At 45.5% G+C, this 17078-nt stretch overlaps 2 protein-coding genes across 2 annotated transcripts in view; one reads left to right on the top strand and one right to left on the bottom strand.

Moving 5' to 3' along the window:
• Window positions 1-1980: 1980 nt before the first annotated feature.
• The window catches only part of LOC117872054, a gene marked incomplete at its 5' end in the record, with an annotated part of 29856 nt that continues 14758 nt past the window's right edge, over window positions 1981-17078 (bottom strand). The window contains one exon of the mRNA XM_034760096.1: window positions 1981-2255. Within this exon, the coding sequence (XP_034615987.1) occupies window positions 1990-2255 (266 nt within the window). The remainder of the gene's footprint in view (window positions 2256-17078) is intronic.
• On the top strand, window positions 2227-14873 carry LOC117884389 (protein mono-ADP-ribosyltransferase TIPARP-like). The gene is made up of 6 exons (XM_034784755.1): window positions 2227-2305; window positions 8402-8805; window positions 9261-9432; window positions 11899-12086; window positions 12174-12443; window positions 13577-14873. Exons 2-6 carry the CDS (start codon window positions 8522-8524, stop codon window positions 14019-14021), a joined length of 1359 nt encoding a protein of 452 aa, XP_034640646.1. The 5' UTR covers window positions 2227-2305; window positions 8402-8521; the 3' UTR covers window positions 14022-14873.

The raw sequence follows: 17078 nt of genomic DNA, 5'->3' as shown, positions 1-17078 counted from the left end.
CACTCCTGGGTCCCTTCTCTCTCCTTCATTCCCCTCAATTGCTAAACCTTGTTCTTCACCACACTGCAGCAGTAAGCGGGGAATGAGGGGGCAGGTACAAGCTGCTGACCCTGAGCCAGCTCCCTGCCCCGCAGTCTTTCTAGTAACCCTGACTAGTGTGACCGGACGGCAAATGTGAAAAATCGGGACAGGGGGTGGCGGGTAATAGGAGCCTATATAAGAAAAAGACCCAAAAATCGGGACTGTCCCTATAAAATCGGGACCTCTGGTCACCCTAACCCTGACTAGGGTAACCAAATAGCAAGTGTGAAAAATTGGGACAGAGGGTGGTGGGTAATAGACACCTATATAGGAAAAAGCCCTAAATATTGGGACTGTTCCTATAAAATCGGGACATCTGGCCAACCTCGTCCTTCCCCACAAGTTGCTGCTTCACCATTTTGCACAGGTGGCAAGTGGCACAGCAATCTCTGCTAGTAGCAGCCGGGGCTGCAGCCCAACACCTGCAGCTCGGACTCCCAGCACCAGCATCCAATGGCTGAAGTTAGAACTTCAGCATCTGTTACAGCACAGCCAGAAGTCCCAAGCTGTCAGAAACTTCTCATAAGATTGCGCGGGGGGGGGGGGGGTGTTATAAAAATACTTAACCATCACGGGACTGATGAAAATATTAGAGTTGGCAACCCTGCTATCCTGTCTCCCTCCCCCACCCCTTCCAGTTTCCTGCCCCATTCTCATTCTTCCCCTCATGCTGCCCCACAGTCTCCTGTCCCCCATGTATTCCCTACATTCACCTGCCTCCATATTTTCCCTCTCCTTTCCCTCACGGTCTCCTACTCTCACATCTCATTCTCTGCCATCCCTACTCCCATGCACCACTCCATTTCCCTTTTGCAATTCTTCAGTCTCTCCCACACCCCATATTTCCCTGTTGCCTTAATCAATTTCTGCATCCCACATTCCCTTTAAACTTAGTGTCCTTCTGCACCCTACATGCCCCGGACCAGTTCAGCCTCCTCCTGCACCCCACATTCTTCTATTCCCCAATCTTCCTCTTATACGCCATGTTCCCATCCTCCTCAGTCTCCTTCTGCACACAAATCCCTCTGTCACACCTGTACAGATGACAGAGACCCCACCCAGCACACCATGCTTGGGATGAACACAACTAAAGACTATCTTTATTTTCTGTTTACACCAACTCTTACCTTCTTTCTCTGACACCACACCCTCCTCACTCTGCCAAGGACTAAAATTCTTTAATCTAACTAAAGTAATTGAGCTCAACATAGAGGTATCTGGGGGAAATGCAATGGCTTGTGAATTTACAGGAAGTCAGACTAGATGATCGGATGGTCCCTTTTGGCCTTAAACTTTATGAAACTACTGCCCCTACATTCCCTGTCTCTACCGTTTTCTATCTATTAACCAGCAAGGACCCATGAGGTGGCCATTTTTCCTGAGGGCCGCCTGGGATGTACCACTAGAAACAACAGAAGACAGCCAGGGACAGACTTACATATAAATACAAAGACTGGAGTAACATGGTGGTCATCTTTACTAAGGTCAGCCTGTAGTAGGGTGACCACATAGCAAGTGTGAAAAATCGTGACGGAGGTGTATTGGAGGAGGGTAATAGGTAGCCTGTATAAACAAAGCCCCCTATATTGGGATGGTCCTGATAATATCGGAGCATCTGGTTACCCTAGCCTATAGCTTTAGCCCCATTGTAAGCATGGGGAATGGTGGGATAAGGGAAATGTTTGCAATTTGCACTTCTGATGCCAGGAAATGGGAGAGCATGAGAAATATTAAAAACAAACAAACAAAAAAATGAGACTTTCAATAAAGTCAGAAGAGCTGGCAATTCTGAGCTACCCTTTTTATTATTATCATGGGTAATGAATACGATTTTATAAAATCAGAAGAAACCTTGAGTCTGTTTCTTCAGCTAACCAACAGAAAGTATAGTGTGTGTAAAATAATCTATTAGAAAATTGTGACTTTTACATTATTTGTTTTCACAGTGTGAAATAAACAGGTGTTTTCAGTCTGTTTTGCCATCTCCCAGGACTCAGTTGCGATGAACCTCCAGCAGGTCATCTGTGAGTCTGCCAAACTCCACCAGTTATTGAGGGAGAGAGAACAGGTGTCCCTCTGACAACTGAGACAGGAGGACGAGGCCTTCCTCAGAGACAAGGTGGTAAATCTGAGCAGCATCAGAGTGGAACTGATCTCTGTGCAGGAGTCCGTTTCTGAAGGAGAAGCCAGATTGCAAGAACAAGATCTTACCACATTTTTCAAGGTGAGGATCTCAAACTCACATTCCTATCCACTAGGGTTGCCACCCCTGAGGTATGAAAACCCAGCATGTCCAGGATGTTTGCGAGCCCATAAAGTTGGACAGCTGGCAGTGTGTACTGACCACCCTTACCCTGACCACTGACCAGATTTCCCAGGACAGTTACCTCAGAAAAGGGACGATCCTGGGAAAAGCTGGAATACTGGCAGCCCTACTGTCCACATCCCACAGACACATCCACACCTCTCATCTATCTGCACACATACCAGCAACCCATTCACCCTTCAATACATCATATTCACCTACACTATAATTTTCAGTTTGGTAGAAAACAGGTGATTGGGACTCAGGGAAGGAGGATCCTTGTGCATGTGTCCTACTGCCCCACTACTGGTTGGGACTGAAACTGCCTGACCGTGTGTTTTACACAGCTAACAGATAATGGAGAGTGTCCTTTCACTCAGGTGATAGGAGCTTTTGCTTTTGAAGCAAAAGAATGGGTTTTACCCTTGCAGCCACCAGGAAATTCCAAGTGACCACGGAGTGCAGTAGCAAAGTGACAGCTGTGAAGAGCTATGTGGCTTTGGATTTGTTCCATTATAACCAGTGTTTAATTTGTGCCAAGGCTGAGCCCCGGCACCTCTAGGCTTGCTGCATCAGTTATGAATGTAAAAAAATTGCTCGGGCCCCGGCACCTCTTTCATTACAAATTAAGCACTGAATATAACATATAACAGAGGAGAAAAGGGGAAAAACTCCCTTCTCCCCAATTTATGTATATCTTTGTTGTTATTTATCATTATTAAAATCTTACTAGCTTTCACTAGTAAGGCAGCCAAAATCGGTAACACCCTTTCCTCCTCCCCTTCCCCCTCTGCCCACCCTCTGACCAGATGCCTATGGGACATCCGATCCATCCTATCCCCAGCTCCATCTCCCTTTGTCCAGATGCTTCTGCTGCAGGCAGCTGGGTTTCAGTCATCATTGCACTGAAAAAATTGAATGGGAACCCCTAAACCAGCTCCCAGTTTAGCCTTTTAAGTAAAGTTCACTTACAGTAATTCCTGTCTCTTCTCAGGCCTGGTCTACACACAGAAAGTGCACCAGTGTAACTTGTGTGAATACTATTAAATTGGTTTAAGAATGCCTTATATTACTCTGTCAGATGGGGCCAGTAGATTATGAAATGTATTGCTTGGACAAAAAGTAGATTTATTAAGCAAAAGCAGATTTATCATATTAATCTGTTGAAACCCTGGAAGGTACAGGAAAGCCTTTTCAGCCACCCCAGGGAAGGAGAAGAGGATCTGGGGCCTCAACTCTCTAACCCAGCTGAAGGGTGGGGATAAAGGAATTAATTTAGGAGAGAGACTTAAATTGGAGCAGGTGGGTTTCTGGAAATAATCTAGTCTTTTTAATTTATATTGGATTAAATAAACCCACCTTTGAAGAAAGGGACTGAAATTCTGCTGCTGTTGGGAGCCATATTGAGTGCCCTGGCTGGTGAATTGGGCCCCACTGTCTTACAGACTCTGTCATCTTGCTTCTCCTACAGCAGCTCCCCCTTTGGACAGCCCTGAACACTTCAAATAAATAAATAAATAAATGGAGATATCCCATCTCCTAGAACTGGAAGGGACCTTGAAAGGTCATCGAGTCCAGCCCCCTGCCTTCACTAGCAGGACCAAGTACTGATTTTGCCCCAGATCCCCAAGTGGCCCCCTCAAGGATTGAACTCACAACCCTGGGTTTAGCAGGCCAATGCTCAAACCACTGAGCTATCCCTCCCCCCCCAAGTCTTATCTTATCCCAAATGTCTTATCTTCTCTTTGTTTAGCCCAATGAAACATAAAGTCAACATTCAACCAATAGAATGAAATAGAACTTAAGGAAACACGATAACGACAAGGTACAAACTGGGTGCAAAATTCTTCTTTGTTGTATTAACTTTTCTCCAGAGAGGCAGACTTTAGATGGGGGCTGCTATCCAATAACTGATGAGGCAGAATTAGGATGGACTAGGTGTTCCATGGTAAACCATTCTGAATATCTAGTCACAATAGGGCAATTGTTTAATCTGGATAATCAAGGGAAAGTTCAATGAAATTAATACATGTTGGGGATGCATTACCTTTTTCTTCTTCAGATAAGTGAGTTTTACAGGTAACTGAGTCTTGGTTAATCAAGATTTGATGGTGTTTAGTTCTATTCAACTTTCTTTAAAAGAAAGCTAAGGACCAAGTGGGTAAGAGGACGATAGAGTTTAAGGGTTATGGCCCTCCCCTACCCCACTGCATGAATTAACGTACTAAGGGACTGATATCTTTCTTGTGTGCCTTGCCTTTCTTATCTCATATTTGGAGGGAAATATGGCAGGCAACACTCTGATTAATTAACATCGAAAATGGACTGTTCAGGTGTCCGTGTCTCAGCTCCAGTTATGGTTCGTGGTGGGAGCTGTCACACTGAAGCACCAGTGGAGCTTCACTTCATCTTGGTGTATTAACATTGAGGACTTAAGAAAAGAGAGAAATAATGAGTGTCCATGTGTAGTGGCTCTTGTTGATGATACCACATGGAGGATATCGATTGGCCCTCTTCCTGTGTTCTTCTAGGAGAAGTGTCTTGACCAATAAGTGCAAAAGGGTCCCTTCATATCATTCTTCTGTCATTCAGTAACAAAGGATGATGTATCCTTGGGGTTTGATCACGTGAAGTCACTTGGACACAGGGTTGTGTTTAATAAAGTTATTTTGTACGACTTACTTCCACGTAGGGCAAATGAAATTGTAATATAGGTACTTTCTGCTACATTAATGGAATACACACCAAAAGCAAACCATCTGGACTGTGGCTGAGGGCAATATGATTAAATGGGTCAAAAATAGGAAAAAATAGTTAGAAACTTTGGGCATAGTTGAAAGTGCGTTCTGTCTTGTGTTTCACAACAGTTTGACTTTTTCATGTTCTGATTTTTTTTCTCAGAATATTTTTCTAAACAACATTTTTCAGCTTTGAATTGGGATACTTTCAAAAATGAAAGTTTTGATTTTGATATAATATCACCATGTGTCTGAGCTGACCAATCAAACCTGGCATTTCAATAAAAACAAAACAAACTGTGGGAAAAATACTTCAAAGAGCAACCAACAGGTTACCAACAGGTTACACTTTTTATTTAACGTTTGCGTTGAATTTTTTTAAATGTAATATTTCAAAAGAATATTTGAAAAAATAACTTTGATATAAATTTGTTCAAAAAATTCTGACTATCTTTAAACGTGACTTGTTTTTCTTTCTTTTTTGTTTATAACTTCACTTGGTCAAAAGATTAATTCTTTTGTGTTGTCTGTCTTTTAAAACAACAACAAAAAACCTAGTAGAATGTTCAGAGGAGATTTCACATACCAATAGTTAATGTCTTCATTTTACTGTTTGCCTTGATACAAGATAAACTTCCTCATTGCACTGTCTGCCTACATATAAGATGAAGGGGGAGATTTTTAAAAGATTATATGACATTTTGATCCTGGCCTACTTCCCATTGACTTCCACTGGGAATTAGGCACCTAAATATGTTTACACAGCCTGCAGAAGTGAGCCTCCCATCCTGGGTTGTCAGACTTGGGCTAGGGGGCAATAGCTGTGTAGACATTGCTTTGACTTTGCAGGTCAGGCTGGGACTCTGAAGCCTAGGGATTGAGTGGGCTGTCGACCCGGCCTGGGAGGCTCACTTCTGTGCGTTGTGTAGACATACCCTAAGTGTGCCTTTGAAAATCTGTCCTAAACGCCTTCATTTCATGGTCTGGGTGAATTTGTGAAGACAGCTGTTCTGTGATGGCTTTAAAAATAAATTCCTGTTTAAAAAAATCCACTCTTTTCTTAGTAATTACTTTCTAAATAATTTTTTTATACCAATATAATTATTTTTCTTTCATGATCTGATGCTCTCAGCACCTCTGATACTCAATACCTGGTTGGCTCTGGCCTGCTTATGGTATCTCTCAGGCCTGGCGGAAGGAAGATGGACACCTTCAATGGGAGTGGGCAGGGTGGAGACTCCAGCACTGCTGGGTGAGGATGAATGGGCACTCCAGTAATAAGGGGCGGGGGGGAGAGTTCTAGGCACCAGGGATAGTGGCTGTTACTGTGGAAAAACTGTAGGTGAACCCATCTGCTATGTGGTAAAACACAGGGAAATGAGTCCTGTTGGGACAGCAATGGGAATATGAGTTAGAATGACACCTAGGTGAACAGGCTCCTAGTGGGGTAGTTTATGTGTGCATATGCATTGTTATATTGCTGTCTGCAGGGTTGTAGCTATGTTGGTCCCAGGGCATTAGAAAGACAAGGTGGGTGAGGTAATATCTTTTATAGGACCACCTTTTGTTGGAGAGAGAGTCAAGCCTTCAGTCTTACACAGAGCTCTTCTTCAAGTCTGGCTTCATTAGACGTGAAGAAGCTCTGTGTAAGCTCAAAAGCTTGTCTCTTTCAGCAATAGAAGTTGTTCCAAGAAAACATATTACCTCACCCATCTTGTCTCTCTTGTTATATTGCTGTCATTCCCAAAGGACCCAATCGGGATTAGGGACCGATTGTGGGAGGTGCTGTGAAAGCACATAGGAAGACAGTCCCTACTGCAAGGAGCTTACAACAAAGTTACAGGAGTCCCATTGTGGAAGGACTGAGTGAGTTGGAGGGAAACAGGTTGACTCTTGGATAGGGGCTTTGCCGGTCACTGTATGCAGATTGGAGTGGCATGAAACATAGGGGTGGTCTACACCCAGCTGTGCAAACTGGATTGACAAGTATCCCTGCCCTGGGGATGAGCCTGGAATGCCAGGGGTGACTGTTCAACTGCCATGAGGGTTTAACGCCTGGTTTATTCCAGAGGCAGAGAGAGGAGGGGTCTGAGCTCTGGGTTGGTCAGCGTGTAACTCTCCCAAACCAGCTGGCCCCAGGAGTTAATGGGGAGGATCAAAGAATCTCAGAGAGGGACTGGAGACCGACGAAATTAACTTCTCCTCCCACCCCCACTGCCCTGGGGGTGGGAATTTCCCACTTACCCTCAGAAACGTGGGGAGGGGGTGGGGAAAGGGGATGTCAGGCCAGGGTAGAGCTTGGATCCCACTGCGAGAGGTAAAGCTCAGGAGAGGATGATCCCTTGAGAAGAGCAGTGTTTGTTTGTAAGGCATGAAGCCCGGGGAAGGGGCTCTGTAACAGGTGTAAGGGTGTTGAGGACTAGGGTCCAGATTTTGGTCCCCACCCTGACCACTGTATTCCCTTAAGGCCGTGTATAGTGACTGTGATAGACCAGGGAGCATTCTCCTAGTGCAGGCTTCGATGAAGGGGCTGTGCTGGAAGTGGGAGGGGTTTGAGGATTCTGGGCTCCAGGATTGTTGGGGTAAATTATAGCAGCTGCTAGGATTCCTGTACTTTATGCTGGGGGCCATTCCATTCCCTATAACTATGCTTTCTGTACAACACCTCTCTGGAGGCACAGCCCAGAATCTAGCCCGAGGGATCCGCACACAGAGCAGTTTCATGCCTCCAGGAGTTGGGTTCCTCCGAAAGTCTGGAATCCACTTCCCACTGGAGCAAAGGAGAAAGTGAGAAGAAGAAACTAGAGACAAAGACACTGCACATAAATCTGAGCGGGAATCTCTAGGTGGTGGGAGAGTCTAGAGAGAGCAAGCACAAAAGAATCAGAGGAGTATCTTACTCCCCTTTACTGCACCAGCTGCTGGTTTTATTTTGCAGGAGATGATAGCTATGTGAGGAAGGGCAAGGAGTGGCTATCCATGAGACTCACATAGTAGGAAAGGTTTGCCATTGGGGAGAAAGTCCTGGGGGCATGGGCTACAGCTGGGGAGGGCAGAAAATGCCAAAGACAAGTGCCCAGTTATTGGGGGATCTGTCCAGGATCCTCAAAGGTATTTAAGTGCCTAAGTCCCATTGATTTCAATGGCATCTAAATACCTTTGAAGACGTAGTCCAATGTGCCTGGATTGAGAAGCACTAAAGAAAGTTGCCCTATGTAGGAAGCTCTGCATTCCGGCCAGCTTCCTGCCTCACTAAATTTCCTCATTTTTCTCCCAGGAGTTGGGTTCCTCCAAAGAACTGAACTGCTCTTTACAACTCCACTGCCCTTGAGATCTGAGAGCTTCTTCAGCCAGTGGGAAACCAGTTCCTAAGACCACAAATAGCATTGTCTTCTCAATGGATTTACAGAATGAGAGGAGGTCTCCAGAGCACTTAGCCAGTGAAGATGGGGCCCAGTTCCATATCCATCAGGCAGATGGGATCAGAATCTGTGATCACTTCCTCCTAGGAAACTGTCCTGAAGGAGCTGGCTGCCCACTCCACCACACTCGCTATCCCTACCACTGGCAGTTAAGGCGGAGCGACAACAAAGCCTGGCAGAGTTTGAGTGACTCAGCTCAGCGGCACCTGGAAAATCTTTACTGCAATGTTAACAAAAGTCATGCTCATTTTTTGGACAAGTAAGTGATGGAAAAATTCCAGCCCCAGCATTTCCCAGCAGGAGGTACTGTAAAGAACAGCACAAGAGAACTAGCTGCAGTGAGATCACTTCAACACAGGTCCTAGCCTTGTACAGTAGGAGACAAGGAAGGGTATGGGGCAGATTTCTAGTTGTTCTAGCACAGGTTGAGTCTTCCCTTACTGGAGGAACTCTAGGGAATGGTGAAGGAGCTCCGGCTGTGGAGAGCTCCCAGCTATGCTCCAATGCTAGCCACTCTTAGCTGGAGGTGCTGAACAGAATGGTGGCACTGGCTGTGAGGAATACATAGTTTCTCCAGTCCCTGTCTCTCCCAGGGGAGGGCATTATAGGGGATGGTGGAGGAGTACTGCCTTAGGGAGATCTCCGCTACCGCAGGCTCACTCTCCCAGCAGTACACATGCTTATAACTATGTATTTATTTATTTTTTCTCATAGCAATAATTCTTCTGGGAAACTTGCCCTGACTTCCTTGGAAGTGATAACCTCTGAGACCTATGACAAAGCGAGGCGTCTTTCCAACACCTGCGATCCACAGCAGAACCCCCATTTCCCCACACAGTGGGCAGTGTTTTGGAAAAATGGTGATAAATGGATAAAATACGAGGAGGTGAGGGAAAGAGGATGAGACCTCATGGTATGATGTTCTGGCTACTGTCTTTCATGTGAGCTGTCTCCTCAAATAATGCTCCACTGCGATAAATGCAATTACACAGGATCGGTGAGGGGAGTAACTGCAGAAAGGCTCATCCAGCCACCAGGAGCTGCAGAAGAGAAAGCTGTTGTGTTGACTCTAGTGAGACTGAAGAGGCCAAGAGTTCGTGGCATACACATAGAGAAGTTAGATAAAAGCATAAATACTCTTTCTGGAAGGTTGCAATCAAACACTTTATTTCTTAGAATTCAGAATGATAACAAAAAAGAACCCAAAACAGAGAGACACAAAGCTGTCCTTTTACAGACTGGCTGCTGCTAGACCCAGATTACATGCACCCCTACAAAGCCCCATAGCCAGGGGCTCGGCAGACATTGCCTTCACTTCCCCTCCTTTCTTTTGGTAGATCAAAGGGCTGCGCAAGTAGACCCTGCCTCTTCAGTGGGGGGGGTGGGAGGATGGGCAGGAAAGCCATGATCCAGGAGGCCAGGATATTGCTATATTGTTATATTGCTGTCATTCCCAAAGCTGCTGACTTCCTTCTCCTTCCCTTTACCCTTCAGCAGCTGTAACAGTTGTAGGGTGCTTGTCCCATGTGTCCCACATACACCTGGACTAGCACATAAATGGTGTGAAGGAGGGCTGTTCCCAGCCCCTGCTACTCCCATACCTCCTGCTCATCAATCTCTGGGAGTGCCTGCTCACCTGCTCCCTCTCTTCTTGCTGAGTATCAGGGGGAAGAGACATTAGTGCTGGTCCTGACCTTATTAATGCAGGATATTCAGGGTGAGGAGTACTTGATGCTGTCCTGCCCTACCTCCTGCTGTTGTTATGGAGGAAGGAGCAAGGGGCTGGTACAGGCACCTCCTTCTCCAGAGCTGCTGAGGAGCTTCTCACTGTGGCCTCTTCCTGAGGGATTCCTAAGGGGGCTCCTTCTCAGAGCCCAGGGACTGGGTTTACATTAGCTAGCAGAGGAGAGCTTCCAGAAACCCCTAAATCTTTTCTCCCCCAATAATTTTTAAATCATATTTATATTGTTTTTCTTTCTAACCACGGCCTCACTGTTTTCAAAGCAAGGGTCAGGGGTACAACAACCCTCTCACTGTAGAGAGGGAGACTGGAAGAGCCGACGGCAGATAGGAGAGAGCAGTGGGCTGAGAACTAAGGCTGGTGGGATTCCGGGCATAAGGGGCCATGGCACAAAGTGGTAGCTGTCAGCAGTGAGAGAGCAAGAGCACAGCTCCATGGATAGGAGGGAACCAGAGATGTCTGCATAGCAGAGAATACAGTTCTACAATGTTAAATGTTGCTCTGACAATACGGCTGATGAAAGCATACGCAGCAGAAATTAGGGTGTTTTGGAGGGTGGGTGGATTTTTTTGCTGCCTAGAGAGGAGTTGCTCCTCTGCTCTGGCCAGAGGGAAGCCCAGATAAAAAATAGACAAAGATGTTCTTGAATAAGGCCATGTCTACACTAGAGAGCTCACAGCGGCACAGCTGTACCATTGCAACTGTGCTGCTGTAAGATCTCTTGCATAGCTGCTCTATGCCAACAGGAGAGAGCTCTCCCGTCGATGTAATTAAACCATCCCCAATGAGTGGGGGGTTGCTATATTGGCGGGAGAAACTCTTTCACCGACATAGCGCTATGCACACTATGCCGGCAAAACTTATGTCGCTCAGGGGGATACTTTTTTCACACCCCTGAGCAACATAAGTTTTGACGACATAAATGGTAGTGTAGACATGGCTGAAGAGATGGTTGGAGAGATGAGTGCTGATTTCTTCAGCAGTTTGCTGAGAAAGGGAAGGTTAGAAACGGGGCAGAGGTTGGAGTGTGAGGGCCAAGAGAATGTTGTGTAAATCTTGGTCTATGCCTAAACCGTAGGTTGACCTAGTTACATCACCCAGGAGGTGTTAAAAATACACCCCCCTGAGAGACTTAGTGAAGCCAGCCTAAGCCCTGGTGTAGACACCGATAGTTGACAGAACAATTCTGCTCTCAAGGGGGTGGATTTACTACAGTAACAGAAAACGCCTTCTTTGCTGTAACAAGTGTCTACACTGCAGCGGGGTTGCAGCAGCACCGCAGATGTGCCACTGTAGCACTTGTAGTGCAGACATACCCTAAGAAGGGGATGGATGAAGACAGATTTGAAAGTGTTGGGGAATGTAGCAAAAGCAAAGGAATGATGATAATAGGAGAGAGCCATGACTAAAGGAGAAGCAAGTGGGTGAAGAGAGACTGAGCATCTGTATGCAGACTGACTGCCCTCAAACTCCCAGAAAGCATGGGGTGGCATTTCTCCAGTGAAATGCTAGAGTGCTATTGAGGGAGCACAGTGGAGGCATACCTGATTTTTTCCTTTATCCTGTTTATCCTAACATCATATCCCCACCTCTTATTCTCTCTGAGCTCAGCCCATCTTCAGTGATCTCCTCTCTGCCTTTGAGGAGGACAAGGAATTGCACAACTTCGAGCTCCGGGGCAAGCACTACAGCGTGGATTTGAAGAGGTTTGTGCAACATAACATGGAACGGGGATACGTTCGCCACATCCAGCGCCGGCCTTCCTACCGATCACTCCTCAGTATGATGCCATACCTGCAGTACGTGACTCTACTGGCAACAATGCTCTTACAGGCATTTCAACAGCATGTAGGAAAATAAATGTTCCCCTCTCGTTATCTCCTTAGGATGATACCAAGTAATGCCAGTATACCCTCCTGTCCTACTCATGACATCCCTGGGGAAGATCCCATGGATGGTTACTATGGTCCATACCCTGCTGTTTGGATTCCACAGCCAACTGTTGATCAGGCTTTCCTGCAAATGGAGGTGACGCCATCAGAAGCTGCATACCGCTCTACTTGTGTTCTCTTCTACCAGTCTCTTCCAGAGGATGAGGTCCTGGTGCTGGCAATTTACAGGATCCGGAATGAAGATCTCTGGCAAAGATATACCAAGTAAAAAGAGAAGTGGATGTAGTTAGAGACAACAGCCTTGGAGTGTGAATTGCAGTGCTGGTGCCCAGGGTTAAGCATCCCACCATCCTCAGAGGTTGGGAATATGAATGTGGAGCTATAGGGTGTGGCTCCTACACACAGAGGCAGGGACTGTGAATGCCAATGCCATCAAAGGATAGGAGTGTGAATCCCAGCGCTAGCGCCACAGAACCCATTGTGCTAATAGAGTGTCCCAGCTTCCTAGATACTTAAATGGTCCCCATCACCACAGTATTTGAGCACATCACTATTTTTAATGTATTTATCCTCACAACATCCCTGTGAGGCAGTCAAGTGCTATTATTCACATTTTGTAGATGGGGAACTGAGGCCCTGATCCACAAAGATATTTAGTTTCTTAGCTGCCACTGATTTCAGTGGAAGGTAGGGGCCTAATTACCTTTGTGGATCTTGGCCTAAATGATTTCTCCAACATCATACAGGAAGTATGTGGCAGAGCAAGTCCACAGTCTGAGACTAGTACCCTAAGCACTGGACCATCTTTCTTTCCTTGTGAATAGGAATACTATTATCAGTCCTCTAGTCTTTGGTTCCTGCTACGCTCAGAGACTGACAGCAAAAATCTTACTACTATTGCTTTGAACTGTGGGTCCCAGTGCACTAAAGCAAACATATTTGTTCATTAATAGGTACTTCCTTGTGCATTAATTGGTTGCTTCATCTACACCAGAGTGTGCTTATCTCTGCACTGGGTGAATCCTAGTGCCCTGCTGTAGGTATAAATTGTGCATATTGATTTGGTGAGTGAACAGTTGTGCATTACTGGATGGTGCATTCATCTATGAGTGTGTATTGTTGCATGTATCCATCCATGATGGCTTAATTAGTGTGTTAAGGCATGGATTTTGTGGGTAGATGTTTATTTGAGTGCTTCTGAATTCTCAGTTGGAAAGCAAGAGACTGAACCCTAGTTCCCTGGAATTCAAGATTGTGCTACTTATCTTTTGCATAAGTAAGAGTTGAGGGATGGATGGGAGAGATTACTCTTCATGGTCTCCCTGTGGAACTTCAGCATCATCCCCTCAGGGCAGAGACTCTAACCTTCTTCTGTTTCTTCTTTGCTCCCAATTCAGCCGGAAAAAATTCATGACTTGGGGAAGAACAAAGCTTGAGAAACAACACCTGGAGAAGCACCTCTTCTTTGGAACCTCAGCCAGAAGTGTGGAGCCCATTTGCAAGACAAACTTCAGCCAGTTCCTCCCGGAACAGCACAGCCCTATTTTTGGCCAGGGCATTTATTTCTCATTAAGAGCAGACTATTCAAACAGATACTCCCGTGCAAATAAAGGTGGGATGCGCTACATGTTCCTGGCCAAGGTTTTGGTGGGCAAGACTGTGGCTGGGAGAGCACATTATCGCCGGCCTCCAGAACAGGAGCCTGGTGGGCAACTCTATGACTCTTGTGTCAATAGTGTGACCAAGCCCCAGGTGTACGTGGCCTTTGACAACTTCCAGTGCTACCCCTACTTTCTTATCCACTACAAGCTCCTCTCTGACCCTGTGGTGCTGTACAGCTGATGGCACCAGGAGGAGGGGCTTTTCTGCTTTCTCTGAATCATCCACATAATGACTTCTACCATCAGAGCATGAAGAGGGTTGGTTTTAGTCCTTCCCATTCCTTTGACCTATGCTCCTTGTAAAGGACTTTACAAACTGTTCCTGAGCATACAGAGAGTGCTGGCTGCAAGTACATGTAGGCTAGGATTTTCAAAGGAGCTTAAGGGAATTAGGCACCCAACTCCCATTGAATTAGAATGGGAATTTGGCACCTGAGTCCCATTCAAATTCAATGGGAGTTGGATACCTAGCTCTTAGAGTGGGATTTTCAGAGGAGCCTTAATCCTTTCGGTATAGGAAAAACATACCCAACTAATTTCCACAGCATTCCTCTACCACCTTCTTGAATTCTCACTGATGATCCCCTCTATTCTTTCCCACAATCCACATTTACCCACCTCTGACTTTACCCTGGTCACCTTCAATTCATTTCATCATCCATCTAAATAAGAATGGCTGTGTAAGATGTCCCTTCTGGATTCCACTAAAAAAACACCACCACATTTTGTACATTGGCCAGAAGGAGGCATTGTTGCATGAAATGAAGCCATTCTTTCTCATCCTGATCTCTGGAGGGTCTTGTGGACCATGATGTGTTCCTCAAATACATTAAAAATGCCACCCTTCTATTTCTATGAAATATCAACACCTTCCTCTCTCTAAAAACACTCCTCCCCATGTGAGTTAGCTGTCAATAATGACTGTTGTTCAGTGAAGCCAGCTCTTAGTAATTGCTAAATTTTCTTGTATTAAACACTTGTTTAAATTACTACTACTATAGTGGCTTTATTTGTCGGTAAGGGGTTTTCTTGAATTATTAAAACTAGAGAAGTGTTAATAGTTAATTTACAAAATGTGTGTGTGTCAAATTAACTTCTGTATCTGATGGGGGGAGTCCACAGATTTGGGCTTGTCAGGGTTTCTAGTGGGTCAGGACTTGCTCCTGGCAGAAGTGTCTCACACCATCTCCCCCTTGTTGCTGGAAAACCTCCATGGTTCTCTTGCACTGGCCCCTCCTACCTGATCCATAAAACCTCTAGAAAGCAGCTGATTTCAAGCACCTCTTCCAGCAATTTTTGGTGCTAAGCACCTACACTGTTTTAGCAAGAAGCTGGGGGAGGTATGAACTGTCCATTTTTTGTGGGTTCACCTGTTTGCCACCTCATTGAAATAGCCTCCATCTACAGTTTATTCATTCAATCAGGGCCAGATTCTGATACCCTTTACTCATGGTATGAACCTCTATTCTATCACTTCAATGGGATTAATTGGGGATTAAGGCAAGTAATGACCATTGTGATCACCTTGTCTGATCTCCTGCATAATACAGGCCATAGGAATTCCCTGAACTAATTCCTTCTTCAGCTGCAATAGCTGTGATTGAACTAAAGCATATATCTTAGAAAAAACACCCAATCTTGATTTTAAAATTGTCAGTGATGGAGAATCTACCACAACTCTTGGTTACTTGTTCCAATGGATAATTACCCTTAGCATTAAAAAATTGCAACTTACTGTGCTCAGTGGTGTGAAAAAACACCCCGCTAAGTGCAGCGAGTACAGCGCTGTAAAGCGCCAGTGTAATCAGTGCCTGCAGCGCTGCACGCTCACTCGCAGCGCTACAAGTTATTCCCCTCAGAGAAGTGGAGTACATACAGCGCTGCAAGAGCTCTCTTGCAGTGCTGGTGGCGCGACTACACTTGCACTTCACAGTGCTGCCACGGCAGCGCTGGGAAGACCCGAGTATAGCCAAGCCTTAAGGAACTGAAGAGCCTTCTTTTATCAAATGTCTGTTCCCCATGTAGGTGCTCACAGACTGTGATCAAATCACCCCTCACCTTTTTGTTTGTTTTGATTAATTAAATAGATTGAACTCCTTGGGCTAGATTCACAAAGAAATGTAGGCTCAGCATTGCCACACCTAACTGTTAGGCACCTAGAAAATCATTGCAATTCACAAAGCCTGATTTAAGTGCCTTGGCTCCCTATACAATGAATGGGGAGAGAAAGTCACCTCAGAATGGGATTCACAAAAGCCAGCATGCTAGGTAGTTCCTTGCCTAAAATAGCTAGTGGGAGCTCCAAGGTGAGGGGTGTGTGCTCAGCCCCACCCTTCTCTCTGAGAGGTGTACCTAAATCCTGGCTGTAGGAAATGCCTCCCTCTGCTTGGGATTCTCAGCTGCAAACCCTCTCTTTGTGTTAAGCACCTACACTGTTTTAGCAAGAAGTTGGGGAAGGAGAAGTATCTCTCATAACTTTTACCCTAGTGGTTAGAGTACTCACCTGGATGTAGGAGAGCCCTGGTTCAAGATCCTCCTCCTGAGGGGGAGAAGGGATTTGCTATCTGAGAGGTATGAGATATTCTTATGTGAGGCTTCTTCAATGTCTCCTGCTGAAGCTGTTCCACTTTGGAGTAAATAATGAAAGAATCAGTGGGCCAAAGAGATTGATGCTGTAGCCCACTAGTTAGCACACTCACCTGGGAAGTGGCAGAGCCATGCTCCAGTCCTCCTGCTCCACTGTCTTAAAAAAAATATTTATCCAAATACTATTGTGCGTGCTTCACACAGAATTTCTCTCACATGTAGCCTGTCTCTAGTTTCAGTGTAGAAGCCATAGTGCAGGTGGATGGAGTGTATGCATGAGGTGGTTGGGTGGCTCCAAAGGCAGGAGTACTGGGATGGTTTTAGTATGGATATTTCCCAGTTGCTTTTTTAGAAAAATTTTCTAAACAAAACAAATCTGTTTAAAATGAGAAATTGACTCCAGGACAGTTTTTCTGCATTGTCTTTAGGAATTTAAAGGTGTGTTAATCAAGGACACTTCCCAGCCTTGAAGCAGGAGGAGGAGGAGCTGTGAAGCAAAGCACAGTTGTTGTGTTGTGGGTGCCAGGAATTCAACACATACTGGTGTGTACTATACATGGAAAGAAGCCAGCATCATGCACTAGTAAGAGGGCAGCTCCAAGTACAACATAAACAAAACTATCATGATGAATATTAATATTAACAGTAAACT

The sequence above is a fragment of the Trachemys scripta genome, chromosome 1 (genome assembly GCF_013100865.1).
Source record: "Trachemys scripta elegans isolate TJP31775 chromosome 1, CAS_Tse_1.0, whole genome shotgun sequence".
Lineage (NCBI taxonomy): Eukaryota > Metazoa > Chordata > Testudines > Emydidae > Trachemys > Trachemys scripta.
This window is presented reverse-complemented; position numbering and strand designations above follow the sequence as displayed.